This window comes from Heteronotia binoei, chromosome 9, assembly GCF_032191835.1.
Source record: "Heteronotia binoei isolate CCM8104 ecotype False Entrance Well chromosome 9, APGP_CSIRO_Hbin_v1, whole genome shotgun sequence".
Lineage (NCBI taxonomy): Eukaryota > Metazoa > Chordata > Lepidosauria > Squamata > Gekkonidae > Heteronotia > Heteronotia binoei.
Window position 1 is genome coordinate 93,074,535 of NC_083231.1, and position 21,730 is coordinate 93,096,264.

The 21,730-nt window shown below is 46.9% G+C and overlaps 2 protein-coding genes across 5 annotated transcripts in view; both read left to right on the top strand.

Annotated features, from left to right (window-relative positions):
• Nucleotides 1–21,730, top strand: part of LOC132577312 (alcohol dehydrogenase 1-like) — a 105,896-nt gene that overhangs the window by 46,641 nt on the left and 37,525 nt on the right. The window lies entirely within an intron of this gene.
• On the top strand, nt 1,564–21,471 carry LOC132577316 (alcohol dehydrogenase 1-like). Of its 2 annotated transcripts, XM_060247039.1 has the most exons (9): nt 1,564–1,727; nt 2,751–2,852; nt 4,794–4,935; nt 12,435–12,522; nt 12,619–12,838; nt 12,975–13,235; nt 15,575–15,710; nt 16,861–16,999; nt 21,043–21,471. In XM_060247039.1, the coding sequence occupies exons 1-9, from the start codon at nt 1,710–1,712 to the stop codon at nt 21,065–21,067; spliced, it is 1,131 nt and encodes a 376-aa protein (XP_060103022.1). In that variant the 5' UTR covers nt 1,564–1,709; the 3' UTR covers nt 21,068–21,471. The 2 variants fall into 2 exon arrangements, with proteins under 2 accessions (XP_060103022.1, XP_060103023.1); XM_060247040.1 differs by lacking the exons at nt 15,575–15,710; nt 21,043–21,471 and having other exon boundaries at nt 1,574–1,727; nt 16,861–16,916.

Sequence of the window (21,730 nt, forward strand, 5' to 3'; positions counted from 1 at the left end):
GGCTCAGATTTAAGTGCTGATTCACCCCAAATCTCATGCTTTGGCATTTAAAAATTGCATTGTTTTCTGATGTCTATTTAGTACCTTTAATAAAATAGGAGACAATCCACAGTTTTGTTTTGAACTTTGGGATGAGAGAGGTGCTTTGTGTTTGGGAGGTCCTTGAGACCATCAGCACTCAACAGAACCAGCTTTTACTGAAAACTAGAAAGACTGGTTCCCTCTTATTTCATTTGGTAGGTTTGTACCTCTACCTAAAAAGGTGTAATTTACAGACTCGTAGCCCACTTGCTATTCAAAGTGTTGTATCTGCATTTTTCAGATATTTGATTTTGCTCACCGGCTATGTGCAATGGGTGCAATATACACACACACATTTTTTGTAGAAAAAGCCCAAAAGGAACTTATTTGCATATTAGGTCACACCCCCTGGCACCAAGTCAGCTGGAAAGTGCGTTCCTGCTCAAAAAAAGCCATATATATATATGGATGCAAACAGCCATGCAAGCTCACTGTGTAACTCTAGTTCAGTCATAGGGTTTCATGGAGTTACCAGGTGGGGCCTGGAGTTCTCTAAGAATTACAACTGATTTCCAGACTACAGAGATCAGTTTCCTCAAAGAAAATCAGAGGGTGTACAGTATGGTATGACATGGCATCACCTCCCTGCTGAGGTCCCTCCACTATCTAAAGTCTGCTCTCCCCAGTTTCCAACTAGGGTTGCCAGCCTCCAGGTGGGACCTGGAGATCTCCCACTTTTATAACTGATCTTCAGCTGGCAGAGATCAACTTCCTTGGAGAAAAGAGCTGCTTTGAAGAGTAGGCTACACATGGCATTGTTCCATGCTGAGGCCCCTCCCCTTCCCAAACCATACCCTCTCCCAGAACCACCCCCAAAGTCTCCAGGTATTTTCCATCACAAATCTGGTGGTAACCCTACTCCGGCTCACAAATATCCTGGAATTGCCCAACTTAGAGCTGGTAACTTTATAGTATAAGCCCTCACACGGCTGTTGTGTGAAGATAAAGGAGAAGACAGGACAACAAATGTTAGACGTTTGGGTTGCACATTAAAAAGAAAAGTAAGCTATAAATATAGCTAAAGAAAGAAATCTCTTCCAACCCCCTGAGCACTTTTGCTACAACAGACTGGTAAAGCTGCAGTACTGCAGTCGGAGCCCTCTGCTCACGACCTGAGTTCGATCCCAGCGGAAGCTGGTTTAGGTAGTCGGCTCGAGGTGGACTCAGCCTTCCATCCTTCCGAGGGCGGTAAAATGAGTACCCAGCTTGCTAGGGGGAAGTGTAGATGACTGGGGAAGGCAATGGCAAACCACCCCGGGAAAAAAAAAGTCTGCCGTGAAAACGTTGTGAAAGCAACGTCACCCCAGAGTTGAAAACGACAGGTGCTTGCACAGGGGACTACCTTTACCTTTTTATATCAGCATTCTTATTCAGGAAGTTTGCCACCAAATCAAGCACGTGCATTCGCATGGCAAAGCAACTGACTACATTCCCCAGAATCCCTCGGGGAAAGGCTATGGTCGGCCGCGCAGTTGCACTCACGGACGCCTTTGCTGTGGAGGAATTTGGGTGCTGAGAGTGCGATTCATTGAACTGCTGATTAGAAGCTGCCGTTGCTTTTTGCAGTTCCGAAGACGAAATCGGGACAGAGCTCCAAACGATTCGTGTGGGGAAAATATTAAGCAGGCATGGGCACTTCTGGAAAAGTAAGGAAATTGGTCTCTATGGTGATGCAGTAATTTAAAATTTTATCCCTTTAAGACTAATCCGCTCCCTCACATGTATTACGGAATTAGTGAAGATAATGCTTGCGCTGGCTATAGTGTGATTTACTCCTAAGTAAAACAAGTTAAGTAAAGGATGCATGGCGGTGGTGGAAAATGCCGTCAACTCAAAGCATACTGCATAGTTTTTGAACTTGCAAATGTTTTAAGTCTTAAATGGTTCCCAAGAGGGAGGAATAGGTACTTGAAGGATTGTATCTTCAATTTATTGGCTTTACATATACAAAGAGACAAATATGAAGCTACCTGTGTTCCCAAGGAGTAAGAAATGCAGGAAGCATAGCGTTTTCAAGGCAACAGATGAACAGAGGTGGTTTGCTATTGCCTTCCTTTGCATAGCAATTCTGGACTTCTTTGGTGGTTTCCTATCCAAGTACTGACCAAGGCCGACCCTTCTAAGCTTCCAAGATCTGTTGAGATTTTTTTTTTTTTAATTTATCTAATTTATGTCGTACTCCCCCTCCACGGGACCAGGGAGGCTTAATGTTATATAAAATACACCAATAAAAACAATACAAAGATATAATAAATAATGGTTAAAATACAAAATGGTTAAAAGTCTATCTCAATTAAATGTAGTGTTCACCCTCCTTTTCAGTTTCTTTTTCATCTCTGATCTCTTTTCTTTATTTAACCAACCTCATTAAACCCTATATGCTCAATGGCACAATAACAGTTCCAATTGACAAATATTTTCCACCATGCAAAATGTGACCACCTGCCCATTAGAATAAACGTTGTGCTGTGGAGCTGTTTCAGAACAGCAGACATAGACTGAAATATTCTACATAGTTGCTGTGGAGTGGCCCAGGCTAGCCCAGTCTTATCTGATCTCAGAAGCTAAGCAAAGTCTGCCCTGGTGTGCACTCGGACGAGAGACTACTTTTCAACTTGCACAGAAGACTACAGGAAGAGGCTGAAATTTTATTTTTTCTCAAAAAACAGATTATAAAGTGCAGAGCGGCCGTTGCCTGGGAAATAGACAAGCCACTTTCTATTGAAGAGGTGGAAGTTGCCCCACCGAAGTCTCATGAAGTGCGGGTGAAGGTAAACAAAACAGTTTGCAGCCCACCGTCCATGCGTGCTTCAGCTATGTACTTTCTTTGTAGATGTATATCTTCCATTTATCCTGCAGTTGCACAAGCAGCGTGTGAAAGGGGTTGTCTTAGATTTTATTATACATGCCAGGGTGGGAAGCTAAAAGAAGGGAAACACCTAAGTAGAGTTTCAGTCTACTCTCCAACTTGGAAATTAAAGAAACCAAACAAAAAGCATGTGACTGCAGCCAAAACGATAATCCTCACATGAGGCTACTTTCTGTTGAGCCAGATGCTTGACCTGCTAAGGTCAGTATTTTCTACTCTGAATGGCAGCAGCTCTCCAGGGTCCTGGGTGGAGCTCTTGCCCATCCCCTGTTGTCTTAACTGGAGATTCTGAGGATTGAACCTGGGACTAATTGCATGCAAAAAAGTCCAGAGACTTCCTGATCCATATGTTGTTCTTAACCATTTTGCTACATACCATAAAGCCCATACCCGTTTGGGATGGTTTGCCCAGGTTCTGATGTCATCATACCAGAAGTTTCCCTCATCTCATACCACAGCACTGACTGCAAGAAAAACACAAATGCATAGAAATGATAAGAGTTCTAAGAGGGAAAGGAAGGCAGAATCTGGAACACAGGGTTCCTTTTGTTGGCTTCAGCCCAGCATCAAGCCTGTAACTAGTTCTGCCTTTAACAATCAAGTGGTTGGGAGATTAAAACCGTTCCTTTCCTTGTGGGCCCTCAGGAATGTTCTATTTTGATGCCTGGGGTGTGTTCTGTCTAACTTAATGATACTTCTCTGCAGCCAGGTCTATATTGTTGCTGTATAACAATCTTAAAATGATGTCTAAGTCTTAAGCTTGATTTGATACCTGTTACTTTGATCAAAGTTTTGGCACCTTTCTCCTTGGCAGTGGTATCAGAAACTCCATATTGCATGTTATGTTTTTAATCTTTGTGAAGGAAGAAAATAACTGGTGCAGAAGACAGTGACAAAGATGATCAGGGGCTTGGAGACCAAGCCTTACAAGGAAAGAAGAAGAATTGCAGATTTATACCCCACCCTTCTCTCTGAATCAGAGTCTCAGAGTGGCTTACAATCTCCTATATCTTCCTCCTCCAAAACAGACACCCTGTGAGGTGGGTGGGGCTGAGAGGGCTCTCACAGCAGCTGCTCTTTCAAGGACAACCTCTGCGAGAGCTATGGCTGACCCAAGGCCATGCTAGCAGTTGCAAGTGGAGGAGTGGAGAATCAGACCCTGTTCTCCCAGATAAGAGTCCACGCACTTAACCACTACCCCAAACTGGCTCTTACTCCAAGGCTGAGGCGCTTGGGAATGTTCATGCCCATAAACAGGCTGCTTTATTCAGGGGTGCCAAACTCATTTGTAATAAGGGCCAGATCTGACATAAATGAGACCTTGTCAGGCCAGGCCATGTGTGTCATAAAATGTAATGCCAGGTAGTGGAGACAAACTTAATAAAGGACACAGACAAACACAGTTAAAGATTTTTTTTAAAGGCGTTTTAAATAAAACATACTTAAAAGATTAGCACCCTTGAAATGTTTCATTTGACAGTCTCTGATAACTGAAGGAAGCAAGAGAGAAGGAGAAGGAAGCAGACTTGCTCGTGGGCCTGGTGGAACCCTCTGGGGGCCTGATTCGGCCCACGGACAGCATGTTTGACGCCTCTGCCTTATACGTGTCTCTTGCTGGGCCAGGAAAAGATGTTTAATCGAACATGTGACAAAATGTATATCCAAGTAAGACTTCTTTGTATCCTCATCCAGCCTTTCTGTGGCATGTGCGTTTCAGTCCACCTCCAAAACCTGGCATCCTTTGTCACTTATAAATAACATGTTTAGCCCATGACTTGAGTTGCAGCTGGACGTAAGGGTCTGAACTACCATGAATCACTATAGTGTTTTTTTGTTCTTACAGATAATAGCCACAGGGATATGTGGCACGGATGAGCACGTCCTAACTGGCTCTTTCCCTAAAGTAGAGTATCCTGTTATTCCTGGCCATGAAGGAGCTGGAATTGTGGAGAGTATCGGGGAGGGAGTGACTTGTGTGAAACCAGGTATGTGGAAAGTAGGATTCCATTATTTTAAAATATATTTAAGGATCTCCATCAGTAAGCAGTTGCCATGAGAAGGTCATGCTCAGTTATAAGAAGACTTGAGAGTTTTCCATTTTTTCTTTTGTGTTCCAGTTTGTTGTTTATAATCTAGGGATTTAGCTACAACAGCTTCCCAACATACGTTCTTCATCTTTGCACTGTGGATTCTTGTATTTAATTTAACTTCAGTGACACTGAATAATGGGTGTGTGCATGGGTGAATCTCAGCAATTTCAGCTGAAGGACATCTCCCAGTAGTATAGAATCCTTCCCTGTAGAACAGGGGTGTTGAACTCAATTGTTATGAGGGCCGGATCTGACATAAATGAGACCTTGTTGGGCCAGGCCATATGTGTCATAAAAGATAATGCCAGGGAGCAAAGATATAAACTTTATAGAGGACACAGACAAACACAATTGAAGATTTAAAAAAACTTAAAACTGCTTAAAACATTAGCACTTGTTGGTCTTAATGGTGCTTTCTTTATAACTCTCCTGTGCAATGTGAGGAACTGGGCAAAGGAAGCTCTTGCTCTTTTCTTTCATTCCCAGGGGACCAGGAGGGGGAGGAGTCTCAGCCAATAGAAGGAAGAAAGGCTTGGCTCAGTAGCTCTGCTGTGCAATTGAGAGAGCCTAGCAAAGCAAGCTCTCCCTCTCCTCTTCCTCCCCAGGGCAGGAAAATAGAGGCATTGCTCTGTGTCAGAACTCAAGAACTTCAAACGGATCCCATACTTAGTTACAAAGCTAGGATTTTATTGAAGAGAACTAGGTGCTGGAAAAGGCAAGATAACAGTAATGGCGAGAGCCAGCATCAGCTTGATTTTATACACGTAAAGCAAACATCTCACAAAGCCACAATTCACATTGTAGGGCGCAGCTGTCTTCTCACCATCACTATCAGTAGAGAGGATGCCTCCCTACTCCGAAGGCCATGCTGTTCGGCTTCAAAGGGTCCCAGTGTGAGAATGTGCAGAGACAAGACATAATTCATTCTACAGCCCCAAATATTTTGGATACCAGTGGGGCAAGGTTAATTACTACTCAGGCACTCTGGGTTAAGCAGAGGTTACAACATGGAGTCAGTTTGGTTCAGTAACAATACAGCTCTAAGCCACAATAAAACTACCATACAGCATTGGTCACATTATAGAGGACCAGCAGCAAAGATACAAGTTCTGACATACTGCCCCCCCTAAGCGCCCCCTCCCGCGGGGCCGGCCTTGGGCTTGTGCGGGTACAGTAGGTGAAACTTTTTCAGCAGTTGCGGTGCCACTACATTCTGAGACTCGACCCACTCGTCACAGCTCGGGGGGAAGTGTTTCCACCTGATCAAATAATACAGTTTCCCCCGTTTGACTCTGGAGTCCAGGATCTCCTGGACTTCATGGTGACTCTGACCCCTCACTGTCGTCGGAGGGGGCGGTGGGGCCCTGGGATGGAAGGACGTAGCACCAGGGTCTTTCCGAAGCAAGCTGCAATGAAAAACAGGATGGATCTTACTTAGTGATTTGGGTAGTTCGAGTTCTACCGTTACTTTATTTATCACCCTTTTGATTTTGAAAGGTCCTAGGAACTTCAGCGCAAGTTTGCGGCAGGACTGGGGAAGGGGAAGGTTCTTTGTCGACAGGAAAACTGTATCCCCCACCTTCAGATCCCACTCCGGAGAGCTCTACAATGAAGTCCATGGAGACTACCGACCAAGGTCGGGTGGCTGTAGGGAGGGGAACCAGGTGGCCCGGAGGTTTGCCCCCCCTTCGTTTTGCCATGAGGCAAGTGGGACATGAGAGTACAAATTCTGAAACATCTTTTTTCATTTTCGGCCACCAAAATTGTCGGGTGAGCAAGTTGAGTGTTTTTACATAGCCAAAGTGGCCGGCCAAGCGACTTGAGTGGCAGCGGTCCAAAACCTCCTTCCTGAGGGGATCGGGCACATAGATTTTTTCATTATGTAACCAGAGCCCGTTCTCAGCCCTGACCAAGTTGGGGGGGCGGTCAGTTTCTTGTTCGTACTCTGAGAGGAACCGAGAAAGTAATTCTAAGTCCGGTGGGTTGGTCTGTTTACCGGAGCGGGTGGTGACCCCCCCCGCGATGGCTGAGGGGGAAATTAGTGAGTCCACCACCTCCTCCTTGAGACTGTCGTGTTGGGGCAGGCGGGAAAGGGCGTCCGCTAAAAAGTTCTTTGAGCCCGGGATGTGTTTCAACACAAAATCAAACTTAGCAAAGAAGCCTGCCCACCGGATCTGTTTTGCAGTCATTTTGCGACGCCCAGTGAGGGCTTCCAGGTTTTTGTGATCGGTCCAGATTTCGAAGGGGACTCTCGCTCCTTCAAGCCAGGAGCGCCAGGTTTTTAAGGCAAACATGACTGCAAATGCCTCTTTGTCCCAGACCGACCAGTTTCGTTGTTCATTGGAAAATTTCCTGGAAATATAGGCACAGGGTCGGAGCACCCCATTTTCTCCCCTCTGCATTAATATGGCTCCTACAGCGGCGTCGGAGGCGTCGCATTGGACCACAAAGGGCTTAAGTTCGTCAGGATGAGCGAGCACGGGTTCGGAGGTGAAGAGGCGTTTTAGCTCAGTGAAAGCTTTTTGACAGTCAGGCGTCCACGTTAGGCGTGCGCCGGGTTTTTTAGCCTCGTCACCCTTCCCTTTAGTTTTGAGGAGTTCTGTAAGAGGGAGCATGACCGTGGCGAACCCCTTTATGAAGTCGCGGTAAAAATTAGCGAACCCGATAAAACTTTGTAACTGCTTGCGGGTTCGAGGGGGTTCCCAGTCTAACACCGCTTGGACCTTTGCGGGGTCCATGGACAATCCCTCCCCCGACACCCGGAAGCCCAAGTAATCCAGTTCGGTTTTGTGGAATTCACATTTTGACAATTTGGCATACAGTTTGTGTTTACAAAGGGTGCTTAACACTTTTCTGACCAAAGGCACATGAGACTTTAGATCTTGTGAATAGATAATGATGTCATCAAGGTACACCACCACCCCCTTGAACAGGAAGTCCCGCAGCACTTCATTAATAAAGTTCATAAAAACACCCGGGGCTCCCTGTAGCCCAAACGGCATGACAAGGTACTCAAATTGTCCCAGTGGGGTGTTGAAGGCTGTCTTCCACTCGTCCCCCTCTTTGATGCGGACGCGGAAGTATGCGTCTCGGAGGTCGAGTTTGGTAAATACTTTTCCCTTTGCTACGGTGTTTAATAAGTCCTTTATCAACGGGATCGGATAAGCGTTGGACATGGAAATCCCGTTTATCGCACGAAAATCTGTGCAAAGCCTAAGAGACCCGTCCTTCTTCTTTCGGAACAGGACAGGGGCGGCATGGGGAGCTGTGGCGGGTCGAATAAAGCCACGCTTTAGATTTTTGTCCAAAAACTTTCGGAGTTCAGCTTTCTCCGCCCAACCCATGGAGTACAGTTTCGCTTTGGGAAGCTGCTGCCCTGGGATTAGCTCAATGGCACAGTCTGTAGGGCGGTGGGGCGGTAGCTCATCCGCTTCCTTCTCGCTAAATGCCAGCTTTAAGTCTCGGTACTCCTTGGGGATGGAGGCGACTTCCTCGAGTGTGAGGCACGCCCGCATGTTTTGGGGGGGAGCGTGCGGCCCCCATTCGGGGCGCCAGTGGTGATGCTCGCACCTCCAATCCGGGAACCGGACGAGCTGTTCCTCCCACCTTATGTCGGGTTGGTGGCGGGCGAGCCAAGCTGAGCCTACTACCACGTCGAAAGAGCAGGAGGGGGCGATTACGAAAGTCTCAATTCCCCAATGCTCCTCAGTCCCTACCGGGACCGCCTGAGTTTCTAAAGTACATGGTTCCCCTCTCATGGGCCCCCCGTCCATTTGCTGGAACTGCATCGGTTGTGGCAGGGGCGAAGTGGCTAATCCCAGCGCCTCAACTAGGCGGGGGGTGATCAAGTCCCTGTTACACCCTGAGTCGATTAGTGCTCGGGCGTGCATGAATCTCTTTAGGTTCGGGTTAAGGAGGGTGACGGCCATAAAAAGTAAACCCCCAGTTGCTCTCACCGTGAGGAGTGCCGGCTGTTGTTGGACCTGCTTTGCGGCACCCATTAAAGCAGGTCGCTGTCGTTTCCCGCCGACTCGGTATCGTCCGACTCCTCGGTCGATTCTTCGACGGCCGCCAGGCTGGTGGTAAAATCCTCGTCAGTCGCCAAGGAAGTGGCGACGGAGCCCCGACTGGGCTCCTTCGATCTGCTGCTCTTCTTCTTCTTCGGGCCCGGGGTGGTTGGCCGCGCCGTGGGTGGTGTGGATCCCGCTTTCCCAGGGCAGTTAGCAGCAAGATGATTTGGGTCCCCGCATTGGAAGCACTTGCGGGCGGGAGACGGGGTGGAGGTCGTCGGAGCCTTCTTCCCTTCAGATTTAGTTGGGGTGTGTTTGGCTCCCTTCCTCGCTAGTTGCTGTCTCCTCATCCCCACGTGTTGGAGGTTGGTCTCCACTTCCCCGGCCAGTTGGATCCAGCCGACCAGCGTGTCGGGCCTTCCCTGACTGTAACAGCGGTCGAGGATGCTCGGATTCAACCCATTGATGAACGCGGTGTATTTCATGACCTCGTTCCATCCCCTCGCTGCCGCACAGTACCCCAGGAATTCGGTGGCGTACTCGTGGGTGGAGCGGTTGCCCTGTTCGATGCGTTGGAGGGCAGCGACCGCCTTCTCTTCCCGCAAGGGATCTCCATACTGGCGGAGCATCGCGTGCAGGAACCCTGCCACGGTAGCTAATTCGGGCTTTCTTCCCATGAAAAGCCCCACATACCATTTGCGGGCCGCCCCTCTCAGTCGAGACGCGATGTGGTACACTCGGCTGGCCTCGGTAGGGTAGTCGGCGCCCCAGTGGGTGAAAAACGTGTCGCACTGAATAGTAAAGTATTCCACGTCCTCCGGATTCCCATCGAACGTAATCTTCAGCTCTCTTCCCCGTCCCTCGGCCCCTCCTGGCGCTCGCGGCGCCCCAGGCGGCGGCGCTGGGCCCGGTAGGGCCGGCGGGATCGGACCGGGTAGTGCAGGCGGCGCCGGGGCGGCCGGGGCCCCTGGTGCGGGCGGCGCCGGCGGTGCCGGGGCGGCCGGAGCCGGCGGAGCCGGAGGTGCCGGGGCCGCTGGGGCCGGCGGCGCCGGGGCAGCTGGAGCCTGCGGGGCTGGGGCCGGCGGGGCGACAGGCGGTTGCCCCAGTGGTAACACTCCATACGGTATCCCTAGGACCGCGGTTTGCAAAGTGCGGAGCTGGTCGTGGATAGCGCCCAGGTTCTGCTGCATCTCCTCGGCCATCGTCACGCGGGAACGGTGCACATCGCCGTGGATTTCCCGCACCCAATCGAATAATTCGTTGCGGAGGGTCCGGATCGGGTCTTCCCCCCCTCGGGGCTCCGTGCCCTCCGCCTGGCCCTCGTCGTCGTCTCCTGCCCCTCCTTCGCCCAACATGCTTCGATACCGCTGCTCCGCGGCGTCGATTGCTGCCGTGGACTTCCGCGGGCTCCAGGTTCGCGGGGCCGGGAAGGCGGCGTCGACCGAGAAGGGCGCTGGAACCTTAATTTTGCGTCGGACCCCCGTCACGTTTGGGTCGAGCGGCGGGTCCTCCGATGGGGTGGTGGGCTCTCCGTCGTCTGGTACTTTTGCCGCCATCGAGCCAAGCCTCCAGTACAGATAAGCCACGAACAATGGGATTACTGTTATAATGTCAGAACTCAAGAACTTCAAACGGATCCCATACTTAGTTACAAAGCTAGGATTTTATTGAAGAGAACTAGGTGCTGGAAAAGGCAAGATAACAGTAATGGCGAGAGCCAGCATCAGCTTGATTTTATACACGTAAAGCAAACATCTCACAAAGCCACAATTCACATTGTAGGGCGCAGCTGTCTTCTCACCATCACTATCAGTAGAGAGGATGCCTCCCTACTCCGAAGGCCATGCTGTTCGGCTTCAAAGGGTCCCAGTGTGAGAATGTGCAGAGACAAGACATAATTCATTCTACAGCCCCAAATATTTTGGATACCAGTGGGGCAAGGTTAATTACTACTCAGGCACTCTGGGTTAAGCAGAGGTTACAACATGGAGTCAGTTTGGTTCAGTAACAATACAGCTCTAAGCCACAATAAAACTACCATACAGCATTGGTCACATTATAGAGGACCAGCAGCAAAGATACAAGTTCTGACACTCTGTAGCTCCTCTGCGATTGAGCAAGCCTGGCAAAGCAAGCTGTGATGCAGAAGGAAGCAAGAGAGAGGGAGGCAGAAGCAAATGACATCCTGTTGCTTGTGGACCTGATAGGAGCCCTCTAGGGGCCTAATTTAGCCCCTGGGCAGCATGTTTGTCACCCGTGCTGTAGAAGGTTAAACGATCTGGGCTTTTTATAGTTTACAGAAGGTTTGATTGAAGATATGATGGAAGAAAGGAAGAGAGAGAACTTCTCCCTTCTCTCTGCTTTCTCTGTGCCATCCTCAGTCAAATCTTCTCTTGGTCATCTTTTCTGTGACTATTTTCTCTCCCTCCAGAATACTCAGGAACACCCAGTGAAGTTGATGATTGGAAAATTAAGGATGGGAAAAGGGAACTACAGTCAAACTGTAATTAACTTGTGGAGTTTACTCTTGTGGGATGTAGTGATGACCAGTAGTTTAGTTGGTTTGAAAAGAAGTGTTAGACAATTCATGGAGGAAAGGTCCATGAATAGCTATTACCTGTGATGACTTAATGGAACTTCCATGTTCAGAGGCAATAACTCGGTGATCCCCTGTGCAACAATAGAACGTCTGGGTCTCTGTGCCTTGCTCGTTGTCCTTCTGGGAGCAGCCTAGTTGGCTGTGTGAAAGAAGTTTTCTGTCTTGGAGGAAAGAATTGAATGCTCAGTCATGACAAACTGCTCCTTGTACTTAACAAAGGAGCATGTCATGGTGGAAGTTAGGTTGACCTTTTCTCCCTGATATGCTAGTTTTCTACATGCAGTGAGGTTCTTTTCTTTTCTTTTTTTAGAAGGGCAGTGCTCAAATATATGCTGACTGAAGGGATACATTCCAGCAGAAGTCTATGCTTGTGCTGAAGTGGACAGCAGATAGGAGAGTTTGCTGTTCGGATTCTAATTGGACTGTACATTTCCATCTCTCCCTACAGCCTTATATATTCATACTTCAGCTTTCTGTTAGTGCCAATAACCTGAAGGTAAATACTTTTTGCTTGGAACAAGGTATACAGAGCAGGACACGTGGTTTTTTTCCTGCATAATTTATGCACAACATGACATATTGCATAATCACAGGTTGCCATCTCACGCTTCTATTCCTTTCATTTCACTCCCCCCCTCAAATGTTCATTTTTAAGGAACATTGTAAAGTCTGCTTTGCCACTCTGGAAGTCCGAGGAAAGGTCCATGTGTGGTGTCTTTCCCATATAAAAATTACTGTACAATAAATTCTTGTAATCAGACCCCCTCCCCTTCTTTTATTTCCAGGAGACAAAGTGATCCCCCTTTGTCTGCCTCAGTGTGGCGAATGTAGCTCATGTCTGAAATGGAACACCAACTGTTGCCTGAAAACCCAGTGAGTTTGTTTGGAAGTTTCTCTTGCATTGCTCTTGGTCATACATAGCCTGTCCCCTCCCCCCTTGCTGACGAGTTGAATTCTCTCTAAAAACAGCCTTTGCAACCCACAAAACCTGATGCCAGACAAAACCAGCAGGTTCACCTGCAAAGGGAAGAAAATTCATCACTTCCTTTGGATAAGCACCTTCTCAGAATATACAGTCATGCCTGACTCAACCGTGGTAAGGATTGACGATGCTGCCCCTCTGGATAAAGTGTGTCTCTTTGGCTGTGGCTTTTCCACAGGTTATGGGGCTGCCATCAACACAGCTCAGGTGAGAAGTCATGTGCTCCTTGAGTGTTTAATGGTAGTCTGTTCATTCCTCTCAATGCAATGCTTTCTATGTGGGTTGCAGTGCCATGTGCTGAGGTTAGAATTTAACCTGAGCCCCTTTTTCTTTGGCTCTATAGGTCACACCTGGGTCTACCTGTGCCATCTTTGGATTGGGAGGAGTTGGTCTTTCTGTTGTCATGGGATGCCAAGCAGCAGGAGCATCTCGGATCATTGGGATTGATATCAACAAGGAGAAATTTGAAAAGGCGAAGGAACTGGGAGCCACAGAATGCCTGGACCCTAAGGATTACAAGAAGTCCATTCAGGAGGTGCTAATTGACATGACCGGCCATGGTGTTGACTTTGCCTTCGAAGTTGTGGGATGCTTGGAGACACTGGTATGTGCGGTGTTTCAATCAGTGCTTTTTTAGCTCCACCCACTGGGCTGGATCCAACCAGGTTTCTGCAGGTGAGAAAAAGAAGGAGCCCCCTGTGGCCATCAGAACATGCTTGCACAATAGCCATGTGAGGCTGAGTGAGACTGCATGAAAAAGCTGGCTGGATCCAACCCACTGATTTGATATTGCATTTTCCTGGAACCAAAATACTGTAGACCAATTATTTGTTACCTCTCCCCCCCTCCCCCCTTCTGGCAATCACTTTCACATGGATTTTATTTGCCAAGTAACCTCTACGTGTCTGCTAGGCTAACCCTATCTGTTGTGGAGATGTACAAAATTCAGTTTGGACACTGGCAAGGCCTGTTGAGATTTTTCACTGGCTTACATGGATGGCTGCTAGAACACATCTGACACCTAGTTTGGATCCCACCAAAAAATCTTTGCTAATATATTGATTTCCATCAATGAAGCAATAATGGGTTTTAATTAAGGGTGGGAAGGTACCGGCTGGATATTAGGAAACACTTTTTTACAGTAAGAGTTTTTCAACAGTGGAATCAGCTAAAGAGGGAGGTGGTGAGCTACCCCACACTGGCAGTCTTTAAGAAGCAGCTGGACAAATACTTGTCAGGGATGCTCTAGTTTGGTGCCAGTTTGGTGTAGTGGTTAAGTGCGCAGAACCGGGTTTGATTCCCCACTCCTCCACTTGCACCTGCTGGAATGGCCTTGGGTCAGCCACAGCTACCACAGGAGTTGTACTTGAAGGGGCAGCTGCTGTAAAAAGCTCTCTCAGTCCCACCTACCTCACAGGATATCTGTTGTGTGTGTGTGGGGGGGAGAGAAGTAGAGGAGATTGTGACCACTCTGAGATTCAGAGTATAGGGTGGGATATAAATCCAATATCTTCTTCTCTAGGCTGATCCTGCATTGTGCAGGGGGTTGGACTAGATGGCCTGTATGGTTCCTTCCAACTCTGTGATTCTTTGTTTCTAAGCTCTGTAAACCTCATCAAATGCTGTCCCTGGGGGACAGGGCACCCCTGAGAACAGCATATGGTCTGCGGGAGGGAAAAAACAATTAAAATCACCCCCTTTCCTTCAATACGAACGATTGGCAGGATCTGACCCCTTTTTTGGCTTCGTGCTGCAGGGCAAGGTCAGTGGTGGTGAGCAGGTTCTTGTTCAGGAAAGTCTGCACACCTTTCTTGGTATGTTCTTATTGGCTTGCTGGGGATCCCCTCCAGAACACAGTTTGATTATTGACTGCAGGATGTTCAAGATTTACATGACTTTGCAAAAGTGTTTATTTCCTGCATTCATATCTCACTCTTCTAAGAAATTCTGCCTCACAGCAGCCCTGGAATTGGTTAAGTGAAGGAGAAGGGCCCAGTGCCCGATAGTGATCTGCTTTGCTGTCTGCAGAAATCTCCCCTCCTCCATACCCAGTACTTTTGCAGTCACTCTGTACTGACATGTTTTCCCATGTGTCAGCATGGCTGGCATCTCCCATTATTTATATAAATTCACATTCTTTAATTAGGTATAGATCAAATATTGCTTAGGATCAATCTTTCAGTTTACAGTGGGTCCTCCTGAAACTTAACAGTCAGATTATAGAGTTAGATCCTGCCAGCTTTTCCACCAGGACAGGTGGACAGGGAGGATAGGTGATCTTGCCTGATTCCTCTCCATGCTACAATTCCATCTTCTATGGCTTTCTGTCCACATAGGTCCCTTAAATAGCCTTTGCAGGGATCAAAAGATACCATGTGTTCTTCTTGTGCCAGCAGAAAAGTTGGTAGGACTTCGCCCACATGGGAAATGTGGGCCTAAAAATATCTAAGAATGTCCAAACAGTGGTCGCCACCTGTGTTATGGGCAGTGAGGAACCTGTGTGGGAAATAAGATGTGGACCTGAACTGCAGAAACTGAGACTGATTCCTCACTAGCAGTTGCTCCACCCCTGGACCTCTGCTTTCCCCGACTCAAATGATCAGTTCTCCACCAGTTGCTGCATGAGTGCATTTTGATCCGTGGCTTCCTCCAATTTCTCTCAGGGTTTCTTGCTCTCCAAAAAACTAGAGCAAGAAACTGCAGGGGAAATTGGAGAGAGTCGCAGATCAAAATGCAGCTGCACAGCAACTGGTGGAGAACTGATTGCTTGAGCCAGGGAAAGTGGAAGCCCAGGGGTGGAGCAACGGCTAGTGAGGAATCGGTCTGAATCTATGGTGGATCCATCTCTTTCTCCCTTCTTCAGAGCTACTGTGCCAGGCATAAACAGTGTTTCTTTCATGATAGCAACCTAATTAATAGTAAACAATTGACTTATTCAATTAGACAGCTGCTCTGGCATCCTGTCACATGGGCTGTGGGGTCTGCGTGATGGTTGGCGTCCCTCCTCTGGACTCGCGCCTCTCCTTCAATCCTTTCCTGCTTTTTACGGGACGTACGTTGAAAGGGAGCTTCATTGGAGGTACGAAGATGAGTATTTACAGTTAACACTGAAAGAACACCTTCCATGTTCAAGGAATACAAAATTTTGATGGAGCATTCATTATAGTCAGACGTAAAGAAACAGGAATGCTTACAAACTGGGCATTGGGCATCACAGCTTTGATGTGTGGCCATATATTTGCTGAGAGCCCCATGGCGCAGAGTGTTAAAGTGTTAAAGCTGCAGTACTGCAGTCCTAAACTCTGCTCACGACCTGAGTTCGATCCCTGGTGGAAGTTGTGTTTACTCATTGGAGTGTCAGACAGACCAGCTTCTTTGTGCATTTTCAGCTTATTTGTTTTTTAATTACTCCGTTGTAAGAAACAGTAATCACAGATCAAACAGCACAGGCAGAGCAGTTGTGTTGACTGGATAGTTTATGGCTCATTGATGGAGTATCTGCTTGGTGTGCAGAAGGCCCCAGGTTTGGTTCTCAGCATCTCCAATTAAAGGGATCCTGTGGCAGGATTTCTGCTTGAGACCATGGAGAACCATTGGCAGTCTGAATAAACAATTACTGACTTTGATTCAGTGTGGCAGCTTCTTGTCTTCATATGTGCTCAATATTTAGTTATATAGTCACCTCAATCCCACACTGTCTGCCTTGTCAGCATTTCCCATATTCCTCTTCGAAACATTAAGCGATCAAATTATGACATAAATGAGTGGAGAACAAAGTAATACTTAATGAATTCAACAGTGCAGATACTTAGCAACCTTTGCGCTTTGAAATTGTTATCTCACCCTGCTTTATTAGGATCCTAGGTCATGCAAGCAAAGTCACACTTGAGGAAAGCAACTTCCCTGCCTCCCTCCGTACATGTCAGCCTTCTCTTTTCCCCTAAATTGGGCTCTTGCAGCTCAGTGCCCCCCCGGGAACTGTGTTTTTTTTTTGGGAGGGAATCTGCAGCAGGAGGGGGGAATCAGCAAAAACCACCCTCCTGTGCCATTCTTTCAGAATAACTTATATGGTGCTGATGGGATGGTATCTCAGGATCCAACTCACCATACTTACAAAAGTCGATCCTGCAAGTTCCATGTTAAGCTGTACTTGTGATTTTGTAAAAAATGATCCTTGGAAAACAAACTTGACAGTACAAGTTTTGCAGAGTTTGTTTTTCTGTTCCCAGGATGGAAGATGAAAGATTCCATTCCTCAACTGGTGTCCAATTACTTGGAGGGAAAACTGAAAACTGATGTTTTAATTACGCACACTTTATCTTTCAGTGAGATTAGTAAAGGGTTTGATCTGCTTCATGCTGGAAAGAGGTGAGATTTTCAGGTTGTTGGTACTTGCTTTTAATGAATGGAAGTTTGGTGTGGAATCCAGTATGTCTAAGAGAACAAGAGATAGATGCAGCTGTTGAACTTAAATGCCACTTGTCTTGGAGCAAGTCTGCTGTCTCTAAGGCTGTGTTAACCAGACTCATTTCAGTAAAGTCTTGATTTCAATCTTTACTAATAGAAAAGAGCAAGAGTTCAGTAGCACAAAATTTGTGGCAAGGTATGAGCTTCTGTTAGTCGCTTCTCACTTCTTGCTCTTTTCTACTGCTATAGGCAAACGCAGCTACCCATCTTGATTGTCTTTATTGTTCTCAGGGTTCTCACCGAGATTCTAGGTGTATTATAAATATGAAAAGCAGTTGTCAAACACAAAAATGTCTAACCAACAGTGCAGTAGGACTTGGATTACGGAACTGGAAAACAATACAGCAAAAACTGTTGAGGCTGGGTGAGTGGGCGTCAACGTGGCAGATGCGGTTCAATGTGGCCAAGTGCAAAGTAATGCACATTGGGGCTAAGAATCCCAGCTACAAATACAAGTTGATGGGGTGTGAACTGGCAGAGACTGATCAAGAGAGAGATCTTGGGGTCATGATAGATAACTCACTGAAAGTGTCAAGACAGTGTGCGTTTGCAATAAAAAAGGCCAATGCCATGCTGGGAATTATTAGGAAGGGAATTGAAAACAAATCAGCCAGTATCATAATGCCCCTGTATAAATCGATGGTGCGGTCTCATTTGGAGTACTGTGTGCAGTTCTGGTCGCCGCACCTCAAAAAGGATATTATAGCTTTAGAGAAGGTGCAGAGAAGGGCAACTAGAATGATTAAAGGGCTGGAGCACTTTCCCTATGAAGAAAGGTTGAAACGCTTGGGACTCTTTAGCTTGGAGAAACGTCGACTGCGGGGTGACATGATAGAGGTTTACAAGATAATGCATGGAATGGAGAAAGTAGAGAAAGAAGTACTTTTCTCCCTTTCTCACAATACAAGAACTCGTGGGCATTCGATGAAATTGCTGAGCAGACAGGTTAAGACGGATAAAAGGAAGTACTTCTTCACCCAAAGGGTGATTAACATGTGGAATTCACTGCCACAGGAGGTGGTGGCGGCCACAAGTATAGCCACCTTCAAGAGGGGTTTAGATAAAAATATGGAGCACAGGTCCATCAGTGGCTATTAGCCACAGTGTATGGAGCACAGGTCCATCAGTGGCTATTAGCCACAGTGTATGGAGCACAGGTCCATCAGTGGCTATTAGCCACAGTGTATGTGTGTATATAACATTTTTTGCCACTGTGTGACACAGAGTGTTGGACTTGATGGGCCGTTGGCCTGATCCAACATGGCTTCTCTTATGTTCTTATGTTCTTAAACTGTCAAAGGCAATAAAAGCTGTCTGGGGCATGATGAAGAAGGGTTAGAAAGGTAGAGGACTTTCCAATAGTAAAGGAAGTGACTATGTTACTATCCCAAACAGAAGCAGTCTCCCAAACTGTTCCATTATAGTATGGTTCTATTCCTTTTAAAATGCCTTCCTGACCATTTCTGTTTTGCACATTCTGCAAAGAGGGGGTTGGGCTTCCTGCTCACCTTCTGTAGGCTGTTCCACAAAGTGGAAGCTACCGCAAAGAATTCCCATGAACTGCCAGATGCTGATTGTATCCTTTTGCATGATCACATTGTCACATATAGAACAAAATCCCTCTTTGGTGGGTTGGCATCACTTCTCAGCCAATTAAATGAGATGGAAAAGACCCTCTGCTTCAGGGCTTTCCATGCACTAAGCTCCTGCAACTGTTCAGCCTGTGGCATTCAAGCAAGAACAGGGACAAGGTGTTTTGAAGGTGGCGTTTCTGGCAAACGGCTTGCAGTATCTTACACAAGGCATCATCATTGTGCAGACATTCATCTACACAAGTCCAGTGGATTCTTCTTCATCAAAATTGCCCTAACAGCCCAGTGGTCCCTCAGGATTCTCTTTGCCGCAGTGGCCCACCAGGTACCACAGAAGGCCTATAGCCAGGGAACAGAATCCTGAGCCTCTTACTGATAATGGCCCCTCAGCAGCTGACACTCAGTGGCACCCTGCTTCTAAACATGGAGGTTCCATTCATCCAGTCTGGCTGAGAGCCACTGATGGACCCTGTCCTCCACTAATTTGGTGAATGCCCTTTTAAAGCCAGTTTGGTGTAATAGTTAAGTGCGCTGATTCTTATCTGGGAGAACCGGGTTTGATTCCTCACTCCTCCACTTGCAGCTGCTGGAATGGCCTTGGGTCAGCCATAGCTCTGGCAGAGGTTGTCCTTGAAAGGGCAGCTTATGTGAGAGCTCTCTCAGCCCCACCCACTTCACAGGGTGTCTGTTGGGGAAGGTAAAGGAGATTGTAAGCCACTCTGAGATTCAGACTGAAGGGTGGGGTATAAATCCAATATCATCATCATCATCTTCCTGTGGCAGCAAGCTATACAAATTAATCACGTGCAATTCACCTTCAGGATTAACTCCAAAATAGCCAGGTGATTTTGTATATGCTTAGATCTGGGAGGGGGAATTCTTTCCCGGTACACTCCGGCCAAATACTGATGGCTGCTGTACAATGGGGTAGCTGCTTGTAAGCTAAAGTCAGGGTGACTTCAACCACCTGGTGGTGGAAAGTCTTGTCAAGCCACAGCCAACTGATGGCAATCCCGTGGGGTTTTCAAATCAAGAAGCAAACTAGAGGTAGTATGCCATTGCCTGCCTCTGCCTTGCAACCCTGGACTTCCTTGATGGTCTCCCATTCAAGGATGAACCAAGGTCAACCCTGCTTAGCATACAAGATCTGACAAGGTCAAGCTGCCTGGGCTATCCAGGTCAGGGTATAAGCTCTTAGGGGCTGAATATCTATGCAGGGGTGTCCAAACTTGCTTAATGTAAGAACCACATTGTATATTTGAGAGCCGCAAGGCACGAGCATCAGATATTTGAGAGCCACAAGGAAGGAAGGAAGGAAGGCCAGCAGGCAAATAGGTGGGAGGAAGGAGGAAGAGGAGAGATGGAAAGAAAGCAACTTTACATGCATTCTCCAAGCCACTGGCTGGCTTGGTTTGAAGAAGTGATTTAAAGAGAGAAAGGCCTTCTCCAAGCTGGTGATGAGGATTTCAGGAGCCATACAATACCTGTGAAAGAGCCACATGTGGCTCCTGAGCCACAGTTTGGCCACCCCAGTCTACAGCATCTGGCCCCATAGTGAGAGGTACTTTACCATGACTCTGAAACCAACTGCAAAAGATAGCAAAAAGAATGTAACTGCTGTCCTAGTTGCATGCCCTTGAAATACATCACCAGAACATTCATGTTTTCTAAGATATCAGGTTTTCACAGCTGGTAACATCATTAGGGTTTGTAGAATCTTTCGGGATCAAGTGCCGTGTTCTACTGGAGAAAGTTTTCCTTCCAGACGTTTCGTTCTTAGCTGCGGAGAACATCCTCAGTGGCATTGCAGCCGGAGCAAGCGCTCAGACCTTCTTGGCTGCTGTGCATTGAGTGGGGCCAGGGCTGCTGGAGAGCTGCTATTTGTAGGCTGGAGGGGGTGTGATGAAAGGGCAATTGGTTTGTGGATGTGCCCATTGTTTGGTGGGGCTTCTTGGAAGGGTAGTGATAAGGAAACTGGCTGTTGAATGTGACCATTGTTCTGTGTTAATTGCTGGGAAGGTTGGAAGGGGTTTGAAGATAAGGAAGATGGTTGTTGACTGTGCTGATTGTTTTGTGGAATTTGCTGATTGTTCTGAGACTTTCTGCAATTTTAGCTGAGAACGAAACGTCTGGAAGGAAAACTTTCTCCAGTAGAACACAGCACTTGATCCTGAAAGATTCTACAAACCCTAATTCATGTTTTCTACTGGAAGTGTCCCTCCCCAAAGTTCCATAGTTTTAGCAGCTGTGTCTGTCATCAGCATCATGAAAATAAAATAATAGGATTTAAATTGTTTCATTTATTTTTCTGCAGCAGAATTTATAAAGTTCACTCTGTTTTTTCTCTTTCAGCATCCGTATTGTCCTGCTGTTTTAAGCTGCTACATGGGTGGTTTCAGCCTGAGGCGTCTCATGAACAATGCTGACATTCCGATTCTTTTTCTCGATACTTTTTTTGAGGAAAAATGCGTAAGCAAATATAGCTGTCGTTGGCAGCATTGAGAGCTGGTTTTACTTACCCCCAGATGCTTAAAAATTCCTAGTCAAGCTCTAAATGCTGAGACATGAGCCTCACGAATGGGAATTTCAAGTGAACACAGAGAGGAATAAGACCAGCCAATGGAAAGTTTATGTAAGATTAATATGATTGTCATGCGGAATCACTGATGCTTATCTTAGAATCAGGCATATTTTTGTTTCTCTCTGCTTATGTACATATTTGGTTGACAGATTTGTGCATTGTATATTGTGAGTAAAAAGTTCACAACTGTCTGCTGCCTCCATGGGAATTGTTCTGGATACTTCTTTCTTCAGAAAAACCAAAACTGCTCATGTCTGTTTCTTGAGAGAGATTGCACTCCCTGGTTTTTTTTTTTCATAATGCCCAAACATTCTGGTGAACATGGGATCAGTTGTTTGGAGCCATCTGGTTATGTTGGAAACCTTTCAAGCATGGAAATTTGGAACATGGGAATAAACTCTGGCATCCTGCTATGGCACAAAAGCATAATTCCCATTTTGCAGGTATGAAAGCCTGGTT